Source organism: Ovis canadensis, chromosome 8 (assembly GCF_042477335.2).
Source record: "Ovis canadensis isolate MfBH-ARS-UI-01 breed Bighorn chromosome 8, ARS-UI_OviCan_v2, whole genome shotgun sequence".
Lineage (NCBI taxonomy): Eukaryota > Metazoa > Chordata > Mammalia > Artiodactyla > Bovidae > Ovis > Ovis canadensis.
The window spans coordinates 38,992,489-39,012,019 of NC_091252.1; the positions used below are offsets into that span (position 1 = coordinate 38,992,489).

Consider the following 19,531-nt stretch of genomic DNA (forward strand, 5'->3'; position numbering starts at 1 on the left):
TGCCTGGAGAATCCCAGGGATGGGGGAGCCTGGTGGGCTGCCATCTATGGGGTTGCACAGAGTCGGACATGACTGAAGCGACTTAGCAGCAGCAGCAGCAGCAGTAGGAAGTTGCTGTATAACACAGGGAACTCAGTCTGGTGCTCTGGGATGACCTAGAGGAGTGAGATGAGGGGCTGGGAGGGAGACTCCAGAGGAAGGGGATATATGTATACTTATATCTGATTATTGTTGTATGACAGAAACCAACACAATATTGTAAAGCAATTATCCTCCAATTAAACATAAAAATTAAAAAAAATAGAACTACCGTATCATCCAGCAATCCCATTTTGGGGTATATATATCAAAGAAAACAAAATCAGTATTTTAAAGTGATATCTGTATTTCAATATTCCATTGCAGCATTATTCATAATAGTCAAGATATGAAAACCTAAGGGTCTATTGATGGATGAATGGATAAAGAAAATGTGGTAAATTATAGATAATGGAATATTATTCAGCCACGAAGAGGAGGGGAATCCTAATAACATGAATAAATCTGGAGAACATTATGCTAAATGGAATAAGCCAGACAGAGAAAAAGACAAATACTGTGTGGTATCCCTTTTATGTGGAGTCTAAAAAAAAAAAAAATCGAACTCAGAGAAGCAGAGAATAGAACAGTGGTAACCAGGGGCTGGGGCTTAGGGGAAAAGGGGAGATGTTGGCCAAAGGGTATACATTTACAGTTTATGTAGCATGAATAAGTCTAGAGATATAAAGTACAGGCATGATGACTAAATATAACATTGACAAGCTTAATGGCCATATTGTTTCATTACAGAAAATAGCCCATAGATTCTGTTCATGGGCTTCCTACCTTGTAAAAAGGATAAAGTTGCTCCATGATCTTACTGTGATGGCAAAATCTCTTCCACCTAAGCATGTGTAAATATTTACTCTGGGCCAGCTGGGTAATTCTCTCTGTATAATGCTTTAACAACAACAACAACAAAATTAACTAGAATACAATTATAATAGGAAGGAAGGGTGTTCTCAGTCATGACTGACTCTTTGCGACCCCATGGACTGTAGCCCGCCTGGCTCCTCTGTCTATGGGATTCTCCAGGCAAGAATACTGGAGTGGGTTGCCATTTCCTCCTCCAGGGGATCTTCCCACCCCAGGGATTGAACCCATGTCTCCTGCATTGGCAGGCGGGTTCTTTACCAACTGCCCTATGGGAAGACTGGATTAAACCTTAAGAACAAAAATAATAGGAAAATAAGTTTGGCTGTTTTGGAAGGATCTATCAATACTTTCTACATGAAGATCATAAAATTAAGAAACCTGGCTCAATATACCATTCAAATTTAAATAGGTATTTTGTCAGTCCAACAGATTATAATTTCATCTATCAGTTGTTGAAGTTTTAACAGTGACATAAAAGCCTATAAAGCTAAGCTTAAAAATTTTTTAAAAACTGAAGTTTATGAACCCAAAGTACAAAGAACATTATAAATGAGATTATAGCTTTTAACCTTAGATCAAGAATTTTACTTGTACTTAAGTGTAGTCAAATAAGCCAATTCTTAAAAAAATTTATTTCTGATAACAATAATACTGCTATGATGGAATAAGTAGGATCACATGCACCCTTCTATCATAAACAATTAGAAAATAGGGCAAATTACACAAGGCAACTGTTTACTGACATGCAACAACAGGCAATGCAGAACTCTTGTCCTTGAGAGAAAGGAAACAAATGAAATGAGCTCTGGTCTTCTGTCTGAAGAAGGCAGTTTTTGAACTAGAATAGGAAATCAGAGCATGCTGGTTTCTCCGAGTTAAGGATAGAGAAATCAAGTTTGGGAAGTTGAGTCAGCTGGAGTTGACAGGGCAGAGTAATGGAGAGGAGAAAGTTATGCAGAAAAAGGGCTCCAGAAACCTACATAGAGATTTCCAAGTTCTTTGCTGACTATTAAGCATTGCATGCAGAGGGTGGAACTCCCTGAGGCTGTGCAAAGAATAGCAAACTCGGAAACTGTAAACTGAACATTTCTCAGAGTTCAAACAGAACTAGGAGACGTTCAAATTTCAATCTGACAGAGTAAAGAATCCTCACTAAATACCTGGAGCACTCAGCAGAGACACAAAAGGGGTGACAATTTAGTAAGAAGAATAAACTATGTCTGGAGTAAAAGTTACTCTAAACCTGCTCTAGCAAAGCTTCAAGACCAAGCCTTGTAAGTGTGAAACTGATCTATAACTTAATTGCCTGCTAGAATGAAGTATAACATCCTTTACGGAATGAAAAAAAAAAAATCAGCATTCAGCAATGTAAAACTGCAATGCCTAGCCTCTAGGAAAAATTACTAGACATGCAAAGAAGCAGAAAAATATGACCCATAAGATGGAGAAAAATTAATGAAGAGAAACAGGCCCAGAAATGGCACCGGTGATGAAATTAGCAAACAAGGACTTTAAAAGAGTTTTTATTACTATGCTAAGTATGTTCAAGAATTGAAAGGAAAATGTAAACATAATAGAGAAATAAAAAATATTTTAAAAAGTTAAATAGAACTTTTAGAAATGAAGACTACAATATATGAAATAAAAAATTCATTGGATAGGATTAACAGCAGATTAGAACTGGACATGGAACAATGGACTGATTCAAAATTGGGAAAGAAATATATCAAGGTTGTATATTATCACCCTGCTTACTTAACTTATATGAAGAGTACATCATACTAAATGCCAGATGGGATGAATCACAAGCTGGAATCAAGATTGCCAGGAGAAATATCAACAACCTCAGATATGCAGATGATACCACTCTAATGGTAGAAAGTGAAGAGGAATTAAACAGTCTCTTAATCAGGGTAAAAGAGGAGAGTGAAAACTTGGTCTAAAACTCAACATTCAGAAAACTAAGATCATGGCATCTGGTCCCATCACTTCATGGCAAACAGATGGGAAAATAATGGAAACAGTGACAGATTTTATTTTTTTCTGAGCTCCAAAATCACTTCGGATGGTGACTGCCCCCACAAAATTAAAAGATCCTTGCTCCTTGGAAAGAAAGCTATGACAAACCTAGACAGCACATTAAAAAGCTGAGATATCACTTTGCTATATACATATAGTCAGTGACATGGTTTTTCCAATAGTCATGTATGTATGTGAGAATTGGACCATAAAGAAGGTTGAGTGCAGAAGAACTGATGCTTTCAAATTGTGGTGCTGGAGACGACTCTTTAGAGTCCCTTGGATAGCAAGGAGATCAATCCAGCCAGTCCTAAAGGAAATCAGTCCTGAATATTCACTGGAAGGACTGATGCTGAAGGTGAAACTCCAATACTTTGTACACCTGATGGGAAGAGCTGACTCATTGGAAAAGACCATGATGCTGGGAAAGATTTAGGATAGGAGGGCAAGGGAGCAACAGAGGATGAGATGGTTGGATGGCATCATGGACAAAGGACATGAGTCTGAGCAAACTCAGGAGATGGTGAAGGACAGGGAAGCCTGGCATGCTACAGACCAAGGGGTCACAAAGAGTCGGACAAGACTTAGCAACTCAACAACAATAGGAGCAGCAGCGGATTAGACAGTGCAGAAGAAATGGTTAGTAAACTTGAAGACATAGCAATAGAAACTACACAAAATGAAGCACTGAGGGAAAAAAGACAGAAAAATTTAACAGAGCCTCAGGGACTTATGGAAGATATGAAGTGATTTAACATATATGTCTAGGCTTCTCAAGTGATGCTAGTAGTAAAGAACCCACCTGCCAATGCAGGTAGATGTAAGAGACACAGGTTTGATCCCTGGGTTGGGAGGATCCCCTGGAGGAGGGCATGGCAACCCACTCCAGTATTCTTGCCTGGAGAATCCCATGGACGGAGGAGCTTGGCAGGCTACAGTCAATAGAGTGCAGAACAGACATGACTGAAGCATGCATGAATGAAACGTATATGTCACTGCAGTCCTAAAAGGACAAGTAGGGATATAAAATACATTTGGAGAAATAACAGTTGAAAAAAATTTTAATTGATGAAAATGATAAAATCACAATCCGAGAAGTTCAACCAACTCCAAGCAAGAGAAACACAAAGAAAACCTCATCAAGGAACATCATAATCAAATAGCTTAAAACCATTAAGAAAAAATCTTAAAAGCAACCAGAGAACAAAAGAATAAAAAGTATTAGGAAATGGAAACAATGCAAGCCAGAAGACAGTAGAGCAACACATTTAAAAAGATAAAAGGGAAAAAATATCAGCCTAGAATACCATATTGAACAAATATACCTTTCTAAAATGAAGGCAAAGACCTTTCTTTTTTTTTTCTTTCAAACAAATACTGAGAGAATTTGTCTTTGGCACATCTGTTCTACAAGAAATGTTAAATTAAGTTCTTTCGGCAGAAGATAAATGATAACATATGGAAACTTGGATTCTACCAAGCTTTTTCAAAGCTTTTGCCCATCTAGTCAAAGTTATGGTTTTTCCAGTGGTCATGTATGGATGTGAGAGTTGGACTATAAAGAAAGCTGAGTGCCGAAGAATTGATGCTTTTGAACTGTAGTGTTGGAGAAGACTCTTGAGAGTCCCTTGGACAGTAAGGAGATCAAACCAGTCAATCCTAAAGGAAATCAGTCCTGAATATTCATTGGAAGGACTGATGCTGAAGCTGAAACTTCAATATTTTGCCCACCTGATGTGAAAAAGTGACTCACTGGAAAAGACCCTGATGTTGGGAAAGATTGAAGGCAGGAGGAGTAGGGGACGGCAGAGGATGAGACTGGTTGGATAGCGTCACTGACTCTATGGACATGAGTTTGAGAAGCTCCGGGAGTTGGTAATGGACAGGGAGGCCTGGTGTGCTGCAGTCCACAGGGTCGCAAAGAGTTGGACACGACTGAGTGACTGAACTGAACTGAAGCTTTTTCAGCCTCTGCACTATTGATGTTTGGGACTGAATAATTCTTTGCAGTGAAGGGGTGGTTCTGTGTATTGCAGGATGTTTAGCAGCATCCCTGGCCTCTACTCACTAGAAGCCAGTAGCAACCCACTCCCCTCCCCAAATTGTGACAGCCAAAACTGTCTTGCCAAGCATCTCTAACCTTCACCCTCCCCTCCTCATCTCTCCCACGAGAAACACTGACACACACAGAGGAATGAAGAGTGCCAGAAATATTAGGGAAAGAGAATCCTGGATGAAAATAATGATATTAGTTTGACTTGCAAACAAAATCTGAATATTTTTGTTTCTTTATGATTTACTTATTAGTTAATTGCTAACTTATTACTTATTAGTTAGTTGCTAATAATATACTTTGTATGCATAGTGAGGTTGTAACTCAAAACACAAGAGTAAAGAACAATGAATTTTTAAAATCTAAACAGTTCATGCTTATTATAAATTTTTTTAAATTTTAGAAAAATTATAAAATTTAAAAAAAATTTCTTTTATAAAAAATTTAGAAAATGCATAAAAGCAAAAAAAGGAAATTCATTGTCTGCCATTCAAAGACAGTAATTACTAACATTTTGGCCTATGTCTGCTCTTCAAGTGATTTTTCTGTACACTACATGACCATTATTGTAATATATATATACATACATATGTTTTTGTTACCTAATATTACATAACACAATAATTCCTTATGCAGAAAATCTTTAAAGGCAGAACAATAATCTATCAAATACCATACTGTTTTTCTTAACTCTCCTATGATTAGACATTTAGGCAACTCTAATTTTTTCACTTTTATTATAATGCTGCAATAATGATCTTTATTGGAATATCTTCCCCCCACTCCCCATGTTGTGAGTTATTTTCTTAGGAGAGATTTCCAGAAACATCTTCCTTAGGTCAGCCAATAGTTTTTGAGGTCTGCGACTATCTTAGTCAATGTTGTATTGCTTCCTAATACCAGCACAGGGAGCAACTAGTAGAAACTTTGCCAATTGTTTAGTGGCTGTAGCTAAGCTGAACTTAAATGGCATGTTGTAGCTGTTGTTCAGTTGCTAAATCGTGTCTGACTCTTTGTGACTCCATGGACTGCAGCACATCAGGCTTCCCTGTCTTTCATTATTTCCCGGAGTTTGGCATGGGTCTCTAGCAAAGAAGAGCATTTATATTAACCAAATTCTGCAAACCATACATATAGAGAATATTGTACCCTGGCCAGAGGACATACCAGAAAGCCAGTTTTGTTCATACATTTCTACTAAGTTTCAAATCTGCTTTTCAAATTGCTCAATGACTCTTACCTGCAACAGTAGCAAAGGTAAATTTTCAGGAGTGTACTCTCTCCTTAGGCAGCTCTCTAGCTCCCTCTGCATGACATCTGGTTGAATAACAAGGGACTTTGACTGAGCCACCTGAACCCCAGAGAACAGAGCAAGCAAAGAAAGGGAAAGAAGGAAACAAAACAATCAGTGTCTATGATAGAAAATGACATACAATTTCTGATAGCTTTCATATGTTATGCTGTTATACCTAAGATTTCAAGTTAATATTTTTAACATCATAAATCAAGGAACTGATTTATGATGAACACTCTACAAAAATCAGATATCTCCGAAGGACTGGCCTTCTCTGGTCCAGCAGTGTGCTGAATATTTTTTCTTTGTAAACACCGTCAGTAATATCAGCTGCTTGTTTACAAAAAGTTTTCCTTGTCAAGAGTTTCCACCAACTTAGCAAATCCTAATTCACTGTTATAATGAAATAGCCCATTGTTTTACTCACCTGTAAAGTTTTCTTTAGGGCCAGTTCCCTTTCTCTTCTAAAGTAAGAGATGTCCTTTGGCATTCGAACAGAGCTGCAGAAAATTTTATGCAATAGAGGTTGTAATTATAGAAGCTATTATAAATCAGATTAAAGACTGTTGCTATTGTTTAGTTGCTAAGTCAAATCTTACTCTTTGCAACCCCATAGACTGCAGAGCGCCATGCTTCCCTGTCCTTCACTGTCTCCTGGAGTTTGCTCAAACTCATGTTCACTGCGTCTGTGATGCTATCCAAACATCTCATCCTCTGTCACCCACTTCTCCTCCTGCCCTGATTAATCTTCAACTCCACAACTGCTCATTTCTAAATAAATATATTATACTGGATTATTGGTCGCATGTAAAGGCCACAGGCTTCTGTCTTCAGTCAGAATCTCTCTTGTGTACACCTCACTCCTGTTAAACCTTAACTTGGGCCAGATGTCCTCTCCTGCTCACAAATACATAGTCTTTCCTTTTACCCCAACTTAAACCCACTCCAGTGTTCTTGCCTGGAGAATCCCAGGGATGGGGGAGCCTGGTGGGCTGCTGTCTATGGGGTCGCACAGAGTTGGACACGACTGAAGTGACTTAGCAGCAGCATCTCTCTAGAAACAGAGACAGTGGTGAGGCCATTTCTTACCCCTATCCATAGTTCCTTCAATAATCTCATTTCTAACAATTACTGTGCTTATCAGACCTCTATCTCATCGATTTTATTTGACACATAAAATAACACATATTATTCAAACAAAATGTTTTTATTTTTGTGTTCTAGCTCAGTTATCTGAAGGGTGAAAATGATCCTTAAATATCAAACATGAAATACTTTGGAAATTATCTTAGCCAAATTTTCTGCTTCAAAAAATTTATTCATCTCTAGGAAAAACACTGCAGAAGTGCTTGCTTAAGCACCCTCATTGACTGTTGTCCAAGCCTAACCATGAGGAAGGTGTAAGGAAGTACAAGCAGCATTGCCCTGGGGCCTGATAAAGGTGGGACCCTGGGTCAAAAAGAGGGATCCTCTCCACATTGGGTGTGAGATACATCCCAGGGCTTGGCAGCTTTGGGAACATTAAAACCATGGTGCAAATGTTACTGTATTAAGATGGGACTCTGCAAACACTGGCAAGGGGACCACAGGAGATGGTTCTGGAATACATGTGAGAAACGAGATTTGAAGGGGATTGTAGTCAGTAAAGTTCAGATTAATATTGTTCATGTGACCATTTATCAGTCCTCCTTGGATAAGTTTTAAGGGAAGATGAAAATAGATTGTTAGTTTATACACTTGTCAGCAGTTCACCCCCACAGGAATCATGGTCCTGTTTCTCAAAGGAACACCAGGCTGACAGTTAGAAGGCCTCTCAATCATGTGGGACTAAGAAACCCATGAGCCAGCTACGTTGAATTCCCAACTGCAGTTGGAATAATGCCTCCTCTTGTCTCTTCATGTCTTGGTTTTGATGGAAAAAGATACAAGTTTTGAAAGGGCCTTGAGGGTAAAAGCATGAATAAATCAAATGTATAATTTCTGTGATTACTGGGTACCTGTATCCTGGCTACAGCCTCACAGAGATGGAAAACCAGTAACCACCTAGAAAGAGGACCAGCTACTAAACAGGCAGTCAGGGAAACAGAAGAAACCCATTCTTTCCCTGCCCTCTTGTCTTCTAATTCTTTGGCATGCTGGGAGTTTGGGTGGGATTCAGGGTTCAGTTCTCTGACCTTCTCTTGCTCAGATCATGCCTTTCCTCTCAGTTAACCTCAAAGTGTCTGTGAATGACCTAAAGAGTTCAATTGCTATCATTGGCAGCATTTACCTATAGAATAGTTCCTAATAGAACATCATTTTTCAGAATTCACTATCAAATACCTCATATTATTTTCGTTTTGAAATTTCTCATCAAAATCAAGGTCAAATTCAGTTAAAATATCATTGGAGAAAATAAGGTTTCATTGACTACGGTTTGTATAATAGCTTCTGGAATCTTAAGACAATGATATGTGTAATGCCTTGATGATTCTAGAATATAGGAGAGCCTTAAGGGCAGCAGTCAAGCCTGAGCTTGAGATGATGCCAAATGTTCAAGTAAAAAGGAGAGGGGCGCTCTGATGGAGCTTATGGGAAGTGAGCAGGGGTTGAAGCTCTTGAAGACCATGCCTTCACACTGCCACTATTTACCTGTAAGTTTGATGAGCTGACCCCTGGAGAGTCCATTGTTCTTCTATCTCAGACTTCAGTTCAGTCAATTGCGTAGCCAGTTCTTTTTCCAACACCTGGATCCTTTCTGTGGAAGCGACCTTATAAATTTCATCCATGGTTTGCAATTACTAATTTTCTGATCCCTGAAAAAAAGAGCAAAAAACTCGTGGCTGAGTCCCTTGGTGACCATTACCCAGTGTGTGACTTTGTCTATCATTGCCCAAGAAATCATGTCAACTTTGTGGAAATGTATGCTTTTATAATTTGGAGAAACAGCTGGATTAGACTATCACTTAATGAGTTAATGACTGTTTGGTAAATAGTAGAGAAAATACAGGTTATGTCTCCATTGATCATCTTTGTTCAGCCCAGTTCACCTTTAGAAATATCTCTATTTCAGCTTTGATTGTGCTGCTGCTGCTAAGTCGTTTCAGTCGTTTCCGACTCTGTGCGACCCCAGAGATGGCAGCCCACCAGGCTCCCCCGTCCCTGAGATTCTGCAGGCAAGAACACTGGAGTGGGTTGCCATTTCCTTCTCCAATGCATGAAAGTGAAAAGTGAAAGTGAAGTTGCTCAGTCGTGTCCGACTCCTAGCGAGTCTGATTTATTAAATGAGATTGAATCTCCCCTGCCTGACCTCCACTGTCTTCATAAAGACTTGTGGGGCTTACACACTAAATGTTTGAGTGGTGGTCACTTCTGCTTTCTATCACTTCTGCTGGAACAAATAATAGGTATGTACAGGATCCCTCTACATGCCTAAAGCATATCTCCATAACTTTTTTGAAGGCATGAGCTTCTGACCAGAGGGAATAGACTGTGGGTGGACAGCTGTGTAACATGATCATCATCCACGTAACTTTTGGACTCAGAAGAAAATCATGCTTATGTATATGAAAGTATTTTCTTAATTTTAAATGCTTATATTTGTCCTATACCTTTCATAAATAAAATAGTTGATGACCGCAACCCCTCCTACTCCCCACCACCAGTTTACAGCCTGTCAGATTCAATACAACAGTATGCTAAGTACTTAGTGTCAATATTTTTATTAGCAACACAGATTAACTTCATGACCCAGAATGAGACACATCGATTGCAAGAGATTCAGTAGATGACATGTTTCCTCTGCTACTGCTGCACTCATCTGTCCTGGACAAAGGGGTAAAGTCAATCTTGGGCCACCTTAAGGAAGTTTAAAAACTTTAAATCTTCCTTTTAAAGGTTTTTCATTTTCAGAGGTATTTCCTCAAGTTATCTGCTGGATTTTCAAAAAATATGTAAGATCTAGATTTCTTTTGTGTGTGTGTGTAGAGGCTACCTTTGGAAGCCTATTTATTCTTTTTACAAATATTATAAATGGAAATGAGCATCATGTTCAGTCAAGGTTGTGAACCTGCAGAGTTATAAATCTGTCATGTTTGGCACACTGCTGGAGCTCAATAAAATGCACTGTTGTTGTTCTCAGCAAAAGCAAAATGTTATGAAAACTATTTGCCACTTGGCAGTTGAGTGTCCTTTCAAGTTGGGTAAACAGTTAAACAGCTGCCTTAACAGCTGCATTCCAACTAGCAGCCAAGAGTGGCAGCAATACAGACTGACATTTTTCTCCCAAAGGGTGGACATTCTGCTTTTATTTTCTGATCCATTTTCAACACTTCACAGCTCAGAAATGAGAACATTTATTCCTGCATCATTTAGCTTGCTACACAGTCAAATACAGTATTCACAAAATTAACATAAGGAGAGGTTGGTCATTGCCAACTGTCCATGAAATGCATCCAACCCAGAGGAATCCATGCCTGTTGAGCACTTGTAACTAGTGTTAAAGAGACAAACAACTGTTTATTCTGGGAGGGGGAAAGGTGGGTTCCTTTTATTGAGCACCTACTCTGTGTGAGGCAGGCATTGGGCTCTCATTTAGTCTCAGAAAAGATTCTCAAGAATTGTTTCAGTAGTTTTTTTTAAAAAAAATAAATACATTTAATTAACTATCAATTGTAAACTAACCAAAATCCCCTTTATTAACTATGTTTAAAAAGTGATAGAATCTAAGTTGTAAGAAAAAGATGGTAAGATTAGCTTGAGCAGGGTGTGAGGGTGTTCAGTGCGTAAAGTGGGCTTCAAAGGGTTCAGGCATGTTTAGAAGAGAAATACTTAGTAACTTCAGAGTATTATAGGAAAACGTATAATTAGTGTCAAAAACTTCAAAGTGACTACAAAAAGAATGGAAATGTAACACAGACCTTCCCAAGCTAGTGGGGCAGTTGGGGGCAGTGAGGGACAGGAAATGGATCTTTTAAATCCAATAGAGGGTAGGAAAAGAGGCTATGGTTTTTCCAGTGGTCATATATGGATGTGAGAGTTGGACTGTGAAGAAAGCTGAGTGCCGAAGAATTGATGCTTTTGAACTGTGGTGCTGGAGAAGACTCTTGAGAATCCTTTGGACTGCAAGGAGATCCAACCAGTCCATTCTAAAGGAGATCAGTCCTGGGATTTCTTTGGAAGGAATGATGCTAAAGCTGAAACTCCAGTACTTTGGCCACCTCATGCGAAGAGTTGACTCATTGGAAAAGACTCTGATGCTGGGAGGGATTGGGGGTAGGAGGAGGAGGGGACGACCGAGGATGAGATGGCTGGATGGCATCACTGACTCGATGGACATGAGTCTGAGTGAACTCCAGGAGTTGGTGAGGGACAGGGAGACCTGGCATGCTGTGATTCATGGGGTCGCAGAGTCGGACACGACCGAGCAAATGAACTGACCTGAACTGAATGTAATGTGTTTGGAAAATGTGTGTAATGTGTCTGCTCCTCTTGGACAATGACCCTGGTTCCTTCCAAGTCAGTGCCATCATCCCCTAGGCATTGTTCAAACAAACATATTCGTGTCTTCTCTTTGGTGTGGCTATAGAACATGACCTTTAGTTGGATGAAGGGACGCAGACAGATATAATTGATGTTCTGAATTGGTTAACCTGCTTCTACCTCTAGTTTGTTGTTATTGTTCAGTTGCTCAGTCATGTCCAATTCTGACACCCCATGGACTGCAGCATGCCAGGATTCCCTGTCCTTTGCTATCCCACCCGAGTTTGCTCAAACTCCTGTCCATTGAATTGATGATGTCATCCAACCATCTCAACCTGTCACCTGTTTCTCTTCCTGCCCTCAATCTTTCCCAGCATCAGAATTTTTTTCCAGTGAGTTTACCAAGAGCTTAGTTTTTCTTGAATGGGTACTGAATTGTGTTAATTGTTTCTTTGGCATCTATTGAGCTGTGCTGCGCTTAGTCACTCAGTGTTTGCAGTCCTATGGACTGTAGCCTGCCAGGCTTCTCTGTCCATGGGGAGTCTCCAGGCAAGACTACTAGAGTGGGTTGCCATGCCCTTCTCCCAACCCAGGGATTGAACCGAGGTCTCCTGCATTGCAGGCAGATTCTTTAACAGCTGAGCTACCTATTGAGATTAGCATGTGATTTTATTTTTTAATATGGTGAATTTCACAGATTTTCTATTGTTAAAGGCAAAATTGCTTTTTTGGAATAAATCCCACTTGGTAATGATCTTTTTTTTTTTTTTTTTAAAGAAAAATGAACTCACTTTGCTACCACGGTGTTTAGGATGTTTGCATTTATGTTAAAGCAAGCTTAAAATAAAAAAAACCTAAGATCATGGCACCCAGTCCCATCATTTCAAGGAAAATAGATGGGGAAAAAGTGAAAACGATGACAAATTTTATTTCCATGGGCTGCAAAAATCACTGTGGATGGTGACTGCAGCCATGAAATTAAAAGATGCTTACTCTTTGGAAGGAAAGCAATGACAAACCTAGACAGTGTATTAAAGAGCAGAGACATCACTTTGTTGATGAAAGTCTGTATAGTCAAAGCTATGGTTTTTCTTGTAGTCACACATGGATGTGAGAGTTGAACCATAAAGAAGGTTGAGGACCAAAGAATGATGCTTTCGAACTGTGGTGCTAAAGAAGACTCTTGAGAGTCCCTTGGCCTGCAAGATCAAACCAGTCAATCCTAAAGGAAAACAACCCTGAATATTCATTGGAAGGACTGATGTTGAGACTGAAGCTCCAATACTTTGGCTACACAATGCAAAGAACTGATTCATTGGAAAAGACCCTGATGATGGGAAAGATCGAGGGCAGGAGAAGAAAGGGGCAATAGAGGATGAAATGGTTGGATGCCATCACTGATTCACTGGACATGAGTTTGAGCAAACTCAGGGAGATAGTGAAGTAAAGGAAAGCTTGTCATGCCACAGTCCATAAGGTCACAAAGAACTGGACATGACTGAGCAACTGAACAACAACAACCTCTATATTCCCATATAATTCCTTATTACAGCCTACCTTAACCTTAAAATTTTGTTTTCATGCTGTATTCCACTCTAAAGCTAGCATTTTTTTTTGCAGTCTACCTTTTACTATCTAAATGAAAACCTTATAATGATTTAAGCCATACACCTCCTTCCTATAATTCATGCAAATGTGTACTTTAAATACTTCTACATAAAACTCCACAATATAGTTTCTTCTTGCTACTTTATTTTTACCCATATATTTGTCTTTCCTGTTGCTCTTCTTTCTGGAAGGTCTGTGCTACTATTTGAGTTCATTTTCCTTTACCCTGAAGAACTTCCTTTAATATTTTTCATAGTGTGGGTCTGCTGTTGATGGTTTCTCTCAAGTTTTATTTGTCTGAATAAGTCTTTATTTTTACTATGATCTCTAAAGGTATTTTATCTGGATACAAATTTGACAGACTTTTTTTCTTTAAGCACTTTAAATGTCTTTTGGCTTCCATAATTTCAGTACAATAGTCATCTGCTTTATTGTTCCTTTGTGATAAAGTAATGTGCCTTGTTTTCTCTTGTTGCTTTTAAGACTTTATCTTTGTCAGCAGTTCAGCTACAATCCACTGATTTACTTAATCCTTTGCATATATCCTTTCTGTGGATTAAGGTTCACTGAACTTCTTTAATGTGTGAAATGATATCTATCACCAGTTTTGGAAATTTCTTAACTATTATCTCTTCATATATTGCTTCTACCCCTTTTTCTAATACTTATCCTTCTATGACTCTAATTAATATATGTTTAATTGCTTCCCCATATTCCATATATCTCTTATACTAGTTTTATTCTTTCCATTCTTTTTGTCTCTGTGCTTCAGTTTTGTGTTGTCAACTTTTCTGTCCTCAAGTTCACTCTTTGCTCAGTCCAAGCTATTGTTAAAACTATAAATGAATTCTAAATTTTAGCTATTATATTTTAAAAATCTATAATGCATGTTAAATCATTTTTATAGATTCCAATTCTCTCAAAATTATCCATTATTTTATCCATTTTGTCCCATCTTTTCCTTTTCTTCCCTGCACATAAGTAATTATTTTAAAAACCCTGCCTGCTAATTCCAGTATCTGGATCATCTATGGATCTGCTTTTATTATTTGCATTTTCTCTTATCACTCACATTTTCTTGCCTCTTCTCAAGTCTTGTAATTTATTATATGCCATATTTTGGGTTTAAAATGAACAAATGGGACTTGTAATGATGTAATTTTCCCTCATAAAGGTTCTCCGTTTCCTCTGTTAGATGCATAACTTGAAGGGCTGATCACCTTAATACAACAAGGAACTGAACTAAGTTGGTGCTGGATTCCAGTTTTAGACTCAGTCTGCCTCTTGCTTTTTTTCTTAAGGTGTGGCTCATTTGCACTTCTGATCGGTAGCTTGGGAGGTCTATTTCCTTTCAACACTTAAACACTATGGGAGATTCAGTCTGCCCTTTGGAAGTTTTGTTTAGCTCATTAGCCTCCCACCTCATGTAGTTTGAAAATCTGGCAAAGTCTTGAGAGGAAAATTTATCAAGTGTTCCATGTTGATTTCTGTCATTAGTATAAATTTGTCTTCAAAGCACCGTGGATAGATTTCACCATGACTTTGCCGTCCATCTTATTTCTTGGATATGGCCTTCTAAGGCTTCTGACTCATAGTTGTCATTCTCTTCCTTCTCATGCCTGAAATTCCCTCCTTTAAAAATTTTGAGCTTAGCCTTCCATTCCATCAAGTTCAATATCTGGCAAAAACTTAAAGGACAGACCTGTCATATTTTTGATGCAGTCCCTTTTTCTTGTTGTTCAGTCTGTCAGTCATGTCCAATTCTTTGCAACCCCTTGGACTCCAGCATGCCAGGCATCCCTGTCCTTCACTATCTCTTGAGTTTTCTCAAACTCATGCCCATTGTGTGGGTGATGACACTCATCCATTTAACTCCTTTGTTGCCCCATTCCTCCTGCTCTCAATCTTTCCCAGTATCAGAGTCTTTTCCAATGAGCTGGCTCTTTGCATCAAGTGGTCAAAGTTTTGGAGCTTCAGCTTTAGCATCAGTCCTATCAATGAATATTCAGGGTTGACATCCTTTAGGATTGATTGGTTTGATCTCCTTGTAGTCCAAGGGATTCTTAAGAGTATTTCCCAAAACCACAGTTCAAAAGCATCAATTATTTGGTGCTCAGCCTTATTTATGGTCTAACATATGTACATGACCAATGGAAAAACAATAGTTTTGACTAAATGGACCTTTGTCAGCAAAGTGATGTCTCTGCTTTTTAATACTCTGTCTAGGATTGTCACAGCTTTTCTTCCAAGGAGCAATCATCTTTTAATTTCATGGCTGCAGTCAACATCCTGTGATTTTGGAGTCCAAGAAAATAAAGTGTGTTACTCTTTCCATTGTTTCCCCATCTATTTGCCATGAAGTGATGGGACTGGATACTATGATCTTAGTTTTTTGAATGTTGAGTTTTAAGCCAGCTTTTTCACTCTCCTCATTCACTTTCATGAAGAGGTTCTTTAGTTCCTCTTGACTTTCTACCATTAGGGTGGTATCATCTGCATATCTGAGGTTACTGATATTTCTCCTGGCAATCTTGATTCCAGCTTGTGACTCATCCAGCCTGGCATTTCACATGATGTACTCTGTATATAAGTTAAATAAGCAGGGTGACAATATACAGCCTTGATATATTCCTTTCCCAATTTGGAACCAGTCCATTGTTTCAGGTCCAGTTCTAACTGCTGCTTCTTGACCCACTTACAGATTTTACAGGAGGCAGCAAAGTGGTCTGGTAATCCTATCTCTTTAATAATTTACCACAGTTTGTTGTGATTCACACAGTCAAAAGCTTCAGTATAGTATATGAAACAGAACTAGGTATTTTTCTGGAATTTCCTTGGTTTTTCTATGATCCAACGGATGTTAGCAATTTGATCTCTGGTTCCTCACCCTTTTCTAAATCCAGCTTGTACATTTGGAAGTTCTCAGTTCACATATTTTTGAAGCCTAGCTTGAAGGATACTGAACACTGCCTTGCTAGCATGTGAAATAAGCACAACTGCATGGTAGCTTGAACATTCTTTGGCATTGCCCTCCTTTGGGATTGGAATGAAAACTGACCTTTTCCAGTCCTGTGGCCACTGCTGAGTTTTCCAAATTTTCTGGCATATTGAGTGCAGCACTTTACAGCATTCTCTTTTGGAATTTAAATAGCTCACTTGGAATTCCATCACCTGTACTAGCTTTGTTCGTAGTGATGCTTCCTAAGGTCCACTTGATTGCACACTCCAGGATGTCTGGCTCTAGGTGAGTGACCATACCATCATAGTTATCCAGGTCATTAAGACATTTTTGTATAGATCTTTTGTGTATTCTTACAACCTCTGCTTAATATTTTCTGCTTCTGTTAGGTCTATACTCTTTTTGTTCTTTATAGTGCCCATCTTTGCATCAAATGTTCCCTTGGTATTTCTAATTTTCTTGAAGAGATCTCTAGTCTTTCCCATTCTATTGTATCCCTCTATTTCTTTGCATTGTTCACTTAAGAAGGCTTTCTTAACTCTCTCTGCTATTCTCTGCAACTCTGCATTCAGATGGGTATATCTTTCTTCTCCTCCTTTGCCTTTTGCTTCTCTTTTCTCAGCTATTTGTAAGGCCTCCTCAAACAACTATTTTGCCTTTTGCATTTCTTTTTCTGGGGGATGGTTTTGGTGACTACCTCCTGTACAATGTTATGAACCTCTGTCCATAGTTCTTCAGGCACTCTATCAGATCTAATCCCCTGAATCTATTTGTCACTTCCACTGTATAATCATAAGGGATTTGATTTAGGTCATAAGTGAATGACCTAGTGCTTTTCCCTATTTTTTTCAATTTATGTCTGAATTTTATAATAATGAGCTCATGATCTGAGCAACAGTTAGCTCCAGGTCTTGTTTTTGCTGACTGAATAGAATTTCTCCATCTTTGGCTGCAAAGAATAAATCAGTCTGGTTTCAATACTGGCCATCTGATGATGTCCATGTGTAGAGTTGACTCTTACATTGTTGGAAGAGGGTGTTTGCTATGACCAGTGTGTTCTCTTGGCGAAACTCTGTTAGCCTCTGCTCTGCTTCATTTTGTACTCCAAGGCCAAACTTGCCTGTTACTCTAGGTATCTCTTAACTTCCTACTTTTGCATTCCAGTCCCCTGTGATGAAAAGGACATCTTTTTTTGGTGTTAGTTCCAGAAGGTCTTGTAGGTCTTCACAGTACTTGTCAACTTCAGTGTCTTCAGCATTAGTGGTTGGGGCATAGACTTGGATTATTGTGATGTTGAATGGCTGTCCACGAAGATGATGAAGAAGGACATGTGCTCTTCTCCTGCGAGAACACCAAAATTGCAGCTAGCTGCTAAGCACAACTGACAGGAGAATGCTGGAACCCACCAAAAAAGATATCCCATGTCCAAGGACAAAGAAGAAGCCACAAACAGAAGGTAGGAGGAACACAATCGTGTTTAAAATCAAAATCCCTGTCAGAGACTCTTAGAGGGCACAAACAAAATCTTGTGTGCACTAGGACCCAGGGAAAGGAGCAGTGACCCCCACAATTACAGTCTGAGCCAGTCCTGCCTGTGAGCGTTTCAGGGTCTCCTGCAGAGGCATGGTCAGCAGTGGCCTGATGCAGGGACAAGGCCACTGGCAGCAGTGGTCCTGGGAGTTGCAGCCTGTGATGAAGTCCTTTGAGGGAAGTCTCCATTAGTCCCATCATAGAGCTGCCAGGCTGGCGATCCACAAACTGGGGAACCATTATACCAAAGCAGTTCTCTCACTGTTGTAAAGGTTCTAGGCCCCACAACAGACTTCCCAACCTGGGGAGCCAGCAAAGGGACTGGGAATCCCCACAGAATCTGACTTTGAAGGTCAGCAGGATTTGGTTACAGAATTTCCACAGGACTGGGGAAAAAGAGACTCTTGGAAGAACAAAACCTTGTGTGCACTACAACCCAGGAGAAAGGAGCAGTGACACCATTAAAAGTTGGGCTTGCCTATGAGTGGAAGTCTCCAGCAGAGGCACAGGTCCATTGTGCATGGCTCAGGGTCAGGTTCACTGGCAGGAGCATTCCTGGGAGACATGGTGTGTTGGCATAAGTCCTCCTGGAGGAGGTCGCCATTAGGTTTAGCACAGAGACTATAGCCCTTCCATAGAGATTACGTACTGCAGAACTGGGCTGCCTCAGGACAAACTGCATGAAGGGAGCACAAACCCACTCATCAGCAGAAGATTGGATTAAAGATTTGCTAGGGACGGCCTTTCCCACCAGAGCAAGACCCAGTTTTCCCCACAGCCAGTCCCTCTCATCAGGAAGCTTGTACAGCCTCTTATCCACAACCATTACAGGGCAGATGGAATGAAAAACACAATCACAGAAAACTAACCAAAACGATCACATGGACCACAGCCTTGTGTAATTCAGTGAAACTATGGGCCATGTAGAGTAGGGCCACCCACAGTGGAGACTTCTGACAAAATGTGGTCCACTGGAGAAGGGAATGGCAAACCACTTCAGCATTCTTGCCTTGAGAACTCCATGAATAGTATGAAAAGGCAAAAACATATGACACTGAAAGATGAACCCCCCCATGTCAGGTGTTCAATATGCTACTGGAGAAGACTGGAGAAATAGCTCCAGAAAGAATGAAGAGGCTGAGCCAAAGCAGGAACGACACCCAGTTGTGGATGTGTCTGCTGCTCAAAGTAAAGTCCAGTGCTGCAAAGAACAATATTGTCTAGGAACCTGGAATGTTAGGTCCATGAATCAAGGTAAATTCAGTTCAGTTCAGTCGCTCAGTCACGTCTGATTCTTTGCGACCCCATGGACTGCAGCACGCCAGGCTTCCCTGTCCATCACCAACTCCCGAAGCTTGCTCAAACTCATGTCCACTGGGTTGGTGATGCCATCCAACCATCTTATCCTCTGTTGTCTCCTTCTCCTCCTGCCTACAATTTTTCCCAGCATCAGGGTCTTTTCCAATGAGTCAGTTCTTTGCATCAGGTGGCCAAAGTACTGGAGCTTCAGCTTCAGCATCAATCCTTCCAGTGAAGATTCAGGACTGATTTCCTTTAGGATGGACTGGTTGGATCTCCTTGAAGTCCAAGGAACTCTCAAGAGTCTTCTCCAACACCAAAGTTTAAAAGCATCAATTCTTCAGTGCTCAGCTTT

At 39.7% G+C, this 19,531-nt stretch overlaps 1 protein-coding gene across 1 annotated transcript in view; it reads right to left on the minus strand.

Moving 5' to 3' along the window:
- LOC138444753 (uncharacterized) overlaps nucleotides 1-19,531 on the minus strand; it is a 193,241-nt gene that overhangs the window by 155,358 nt on the left and 18,352 nt on the right. The window contains exons 3-6 of the mRNA XM_069598139.1: nucleotides 8,952-9,115; nucleotides 6,748-6,820; nucleotides 6,267-6,377; nucleotides 865-978 (exon numbers count right to left, since the gene is read on the minus strand). Coding sequence (XP_069454240.1) covers nucleotides 865-978; nucleotides 6,267-6,377; nucleotides 6,748-6,820; nucleotides 8,952-9,088 — 435 coding nt within the window. The 5' untranslated portion in view covers nucleotides 9,089-9,115. The remainder of the gene's footprint in view (nucleotides 1-864; nucleotides 979-6,266; nucleotides 6,378-6,747; nucleotides 6,821-8,951; nucleotides 9,116-19,531) is intronic.